Source organism: Silene latifolia, chromosome 10 (genome assembly GCF_048544455.1).
Source record: "Silene latifolia isolate original U9 population chromosome 10, ASM4854445v1, whole genome shotgun sequence".
In the NCBI taxonomy this organism is placed as follows: domain Eukaryota; kingdom Viridiplantae; phylum Streptophyta; class Magnoliopsida; order Caryophyllales; family Caryophyllaceae; genus Silene; species Silene latifolia.
In genome coordinates, this window is record NC_133535.1 from 37,632,095 (window position 1) to 37,637,714 (window position 5,620).

Genomic DNA, 5,620 nt, shown 5'->3' on the forward strand with positions numbered 1-5,620 from the left:
TGTTTTTGGATTGAATGTGGATATGGTAAGTTGAATATTAAGGCAATGTCCTAGTAGGCTAACTGATGAACAGGAACTAGCAAATTATTCCTCCTGCAGGAAGTACCCAATGTGCGCGTGATCGAAATAGAGGGATTCGAGCATCCTGATGGACAGAAAGCTCCCAGAACCATAGACACCTCAACAAGTACGAAACCGGCACACAAACAGAAAGAACAAAAGAATTGCTAGCAGAACAACAGAAGGAACAATACGAAAATTCATACACACCCCTCAGCAGAGGGAACTTGAAAAGCAAAGTATTTTTGCCCCTCCTACGAGGCAAAAACAAAAGTACTAAAAGGTGCCCAAAACTACCAGGCACCAAAGAGTTGGATTACAATGGGCCACCACACAGGGTGCCCAACAAAACATCAAGATAAAAAATTAAAATTTAAATGCCAAAACTAGGCAGCAGCAGCAAAATCTGGGGTGGCATCAGCAGGAACATCTACAGGGATGTTGGGCTCCACAGTAGCTGATACCGTCGTCAGGTACCAAAAATAAAATACCTAGTTACACTAACAGAAGTTAGCAGTAAGTAGGGTCGATCTCCACAGGGAGGCGGTCACTGTCTACTTGTCAAATTCGGTCTGTCTATGGTCACAGTGGGGGTTTTAATTGTTTGAACTAAACTAAAGAGATTAAGAAGGAATAAGAGAAATTAAGCAGAGGGAAAGGAAACTAGGATGTCGGTTCATCAATGAACGTCAATTAATTACAGTTAAGGTCACAGATTAGTCGATGTGTCGGTCTAAGGGGCAACGAATATCTCCTTTCGGTCTCAATTCGCCCTAAAAAAACTATTAGCTTTGCTTCCGCCCTCACTAAAGCATTCTATTGTTCATAGCAGATCTCACCCCTTCCAACCTTCCGGTCTAGATCAAGGCTTACCAAGGTTAAAAAGGCTAATTTCATCGATTCAACTAGCAGGATACAATTAAAGCAGTGATTAACAACATAGACAAAAAACAACGACAAATCTGTAAACTAATTAACAATTAACAAAAATTCATCGAATCCCCTAATCCTAGCAGAGGAATTAGCTAGACATGGTAAAGGGAAGAGCAAAAACAAAGGAAAGACAAATAAACATAAACATAAATAAAGGAGAAAAGGGAAAGAAAGAAAGTTATAGTAAATCCGGGAAATGAGAGAAAGGAATGTTTACAGAGAAAGAGTAAAGTAAAAGTATCAAGGAACGCAGTCCAAGAAGTGACAAGAGATGAGAGAGAGTTACAAATGACATCCCTCCTTCCTATTTATAAGAAATAGGAATTTTTATTTGACCTAATGACAAATTAAAGCTAAAAAGGCCAGAGCCCAATAGAAACCACTCGATCGAGCCCTTTAAAACTGCTCGATCGAGCAAAATTAAGCTCAAATAACTCGATCGACCAGAATAACTACTCGATCGAGCAACCCCTAAAATGCATCCTTTCGATCGAGTAAAGAAAGTTCTCGATCGAGGTATTCTACCATCCAAAACCACTCGATCGGCTAGTAAAGTACTCGATCGAGTGATATCGAACTTCAGCAGCTCACAATTTCGTTAGTTTCAGCTTTGACTTGTCTTTTAGCTCCCGAAAGGGCTTCACGCATCCCGTAACAGCGACATTTCCGCTCCAAATTCACTCTCCCTCCAAATGCATGCTAAACGGTCGGTAAAAAGCTTGATTTCACTACTTTCTGGTCCATTCCTGCAAATAGAGCAAAACAAACCAAAGTAGCATATTTGGGGCATTTCTTAGCATAAAACTACGATAATAGCATAGAAATACGTGCATAAAAAGGCCTATATAAAATGCGCGTATTAAATCTCCCCAAACCAACCCTTTACTCGTCCTCGAGTAAACTAAATGCAAGCTAATGGAACGGAAAAGATAACTCAGAGCTAGCTACAAATGCCCACTTGAACCAATTTAATGCAAGCAAACTAATACTTATAGCAAAGCAGTCAAATGCAAACGAGTTATAAGATGTTTATAAAATAGCTGAACCGTCGACCTTGCAAGACCTTTAATAATGGACTCTCACGGGTCACTCTTCTCTCATGAAGTAAAGGGTAAGCATATGAATGTAAGAGAGAAAGAAATATAGTCGCTCACCTAAACTACGACCTACATAAACATGCATGCAACTAATATGATAGACAATTCTAGCTACCGTACATACATTCCAACCAAACAAGGTCCTCGCCTTACAGAGGGCTTACAAAAATATGGTAAAGTGAGGCAATGGGTAAGAAAAGGCAAAACATTTATGGGAATGTGGAGGTATAGGCGGCCAAGCTAGTACCTAAACAAAACCATATAACAACATCCAATTCCAACTCAATTATAGAATTAAGCGCATATGCCCTTCATTTGGCACAAACTCACCAAACCGAATTGAAAATACTCCTCAATGAATACAAATAAAGCATAGGAGCAAAACCGTCAACCAATCTTTTTCATTTTCTTACGGTTTCTTTCTTTTCTTTTTCTTTTCATATTCAAATTCTTTTTTTTTCTCTTTTTCTTTTTCATGTTTTTTTTTCTTTTTTTTTTTCATCCCCCTTTTCTTTATTAAATACCAACTCCAAAACAATACAATACAAGCCAAACTCGGCACAGTGAAATATATACCTCAAAATTATCTAAACTAGCTTGAGACGGCAGGCTAAATTTGGAATGTAGTTAAGGGTCAACATGCAAATTTGGCTAATGTGGAGTTAAATGGGTAAAAATGAAAGAAAAGGGAATGTAAGCACCTCCCTGCATGTGACACGAACCACTAACCCGAATGTATGCAGGCAAAAAGTAATTGAATTTCATATACGTGCAAATTAATGTACATGTTATGCAAGGAGTAACTACTCACAATCCGTACATGAAACCGGTCACAAATGACACCAGTTTATACGGCTCTAAATCTTAGAAATTATAAGTAGCTTGCCAAAATTTCCAGGTCAAGTCTATTTGTTCAGCTAAATTTTAACATTAACTCGTAGATATGCAATAAGACAAAGCTAAAGATAGTAATTCATGCAAGGCTTAAGCAAAAGGCAATACGAAGGGTATGAGCCCCTCTGTAAGCTGGTATTCTGAGGTTTGGGATAGTTGGTGTGTTCCTAAACACTCTTTTATTGGATGGTTGATAAAGCATGAAGCTCTCAATACGAAGGAAAAGTTGCACAAGCTTCATCTGACTGATAATGATTGCTGCATTCTTTGTGCAGCTGAACCTGAAACACATCTGCATCTATTCAAATCATGCAGTTACAGCAAACAGATTCTAACTATGATTGAGGACTGGATGCAAATTAAATTGGAGCATGGTATTCAGCATGGGACTGAACTGCAGAGACATGCCTGTAGAATGGCTCAGATGGCCTGTTGGTATTACATCTGGCTAGAGAGGAACAAATGCAGGACTGAACTGAAGCTCATGAAACCTGCCTGTATTGTGAAGGATATTCGAAGAGTGCTGCATACTAGAATTAATCAGTTTATTAGATTACCGTTATTGAATGTTGACAAAATCTGGGTACAACATTTGGATATCCTATGCTAATTTGCATGGATGATAAATGTGGCCCTTAAACCCTTGTAATCATTGCTCTATCTTTTGATTCATTAATGAAAGCTTACATTTAACCAAAAAAAAAAGGCTTAAGCAAAAGGACAAATATAGTGCAATTTCATCATTGAAATCCACCGTTCTGACTCAACCTATATGCTAAAATAAATGTGAATTTTTTTGATTTTTTTTTCTTATTTTATGGGATTTTTGTTTTTTATAAAAATAAACAGCAATGCATGCAGAAATTAAACGTGACAACCGAAATGCAATAAAAACAATATGCAGACACAGATATGGATGCATAACCTCCCCAAACCAAACCGTACAATGCCGTCATTGTACCCAAAAATAAGGAAGGAAATGCAAACTAAAGGGAGAGAGAGAAGATGCGGGAAGCTCACAAGATAACGGGAACAAGGGACCTCCCCAAACCAGCCAGCAACGTGGGAGGTCACAAACAGCTGCAGGATATCGTCGCAGGAAGCTAATCCAAGCAAAGGGCGTCTTAAACTGCTCGATCGAAGAAGAATAGTGGTCGATCGAGTTGTTTCTCCTTGGCAGGTACTCGATCGAGTAGCATAAATGCTCGATCGAGTAGATTTAGCAGCAAAAGGGTTCGATCGAGTACAAAAAGTACTTGATCGAGCCATCCTTAATAAATTCCTGCAAAGACGCAATAAAAACATCCCGCAAAACTAACAGAACAAGCTTAGCCTAATAGTCTATGGTATGAAAACCAATTATTACACACAACTGAAAAGAAATGAAATATTCGAAAAACAATTAAAAAATAAAATCTCCGGGTTGCCTCCCGGGTAGCGCTAGCTTCAAACAGGTCCTAGCTCGACCTTCTTTTCTTCAACAGCTGCTCCAGTCAGTCAGAATCAAAGCAACTCAAAGCTCTTAGCAGTAGATCATATAACTGCGCATGTGCAACACAAGAGCATAAGTAGCACCATAATATAAAAATAAAATAAGAAATTGAAATGTGCGACCGTTTAAGCCTAACAAATTTCCTATGACAGCTCCTATATTTGTCAATAAAATAAAGGAGCGCAGGAGCAATTAATAATAATCTAGGGCATTGTTTTAGTTTAACAAATTTAAGATGATAAGAACGGTGAAAAACTGTTAAATTAACTGACCGACTGGGAGGGGGTATGTTATTAAAAGAAGAAACACGAGTCATACGAGGTACCGTACAATTAATATTAACAACAATAAAATTTTCGCTAACTACCTCAGGTAGGTTGCTCTCAATGTCGGAATCATTGGCATAAGAATATATTACCTCATCCATGCTAGGAGCAATTACCGACTCAGCTGTCTTCTCGTCACCCTCCTCGATGGATTCCGTCCCGTAAATTGCAGCCTCAAGCGCATCCAGCTCGGCCTTAAAAAGGGGAGATTCACCGTAACCATTATCTTCAGCAAAATCGTCATCTAGAACAAACCCACATGACGTTTCATTGCTCACACTGGCCAATTCAGTCGATCGAGTAAAAATGTTACTCGATCGAAGACACTCCTCTTGATTTTCACTCGATCGAGTGCATGAAACAGCTCGATCCAGCAGTTCCTCTAAGCAGCAGTTCGATCGAGTGGAATAAAGTGTTTGATCGAACGATTCTTCAGGTAGTTCACTCGATCGACCAATATATTTCACTCGATCGAGTGATTCTTGCTGTACAGTGCTGAAATCCTTGTGTAAGGCATCATTATCTGATAGAATTTCGTAATCCGAGTCATAAAAATCATCATCAGCATTAGGCAGCACGGGTTCTGTTGGAAATCATATTTTAAATATCACATATTTTAGTTTAAAGTTTTAGTCATAAAAACTTAAGGATCTTATGCAAGCAAAACATATAAATAAGTGTAGAGGAAAACCGGTTCCTTACATTGAATATTTCGGTTTATGGGCACAAGTAAGGTCTCCTACCTTCACTTGTTCTTGAGCTATGATGAGTAATAGGATGATCCTCCGAAGACTTCAAGTATAGAAGCCACTCCTCTT

General features: G+C 38.6%; 1 protein-coding gene across 1 annotated transcript; it reads left to right on the forward strand.

Annotated features, from left to right (window-relative positions):
• The first annotated feature begins 3,099 nt into the window (after positions 1-3,099).
• On the forward strand, positions 3,100-3,594 carry LOC141607452 (uncharacterized). The gene has a single exon (XM_074426802.1). The coding sequence runs from the start codon at positions 3,100-3,102 to the stop codon at positions 3,592-3,594; it is 495 nt and encodes a 164-aa protein (XP_074282903.1).
• Positions 3,595-5,620: the final 2,026 nt, after the last annotated feature.

Coding starts and splice junctions, on each gene's coding strand:
- LOC141607452 (XM_074426802.1), top strand. CDS start 3,100: ATGAGCCCCTCTGTAAGCTGGTATTCTGAGGTTTGGGATAGTTGGTGT.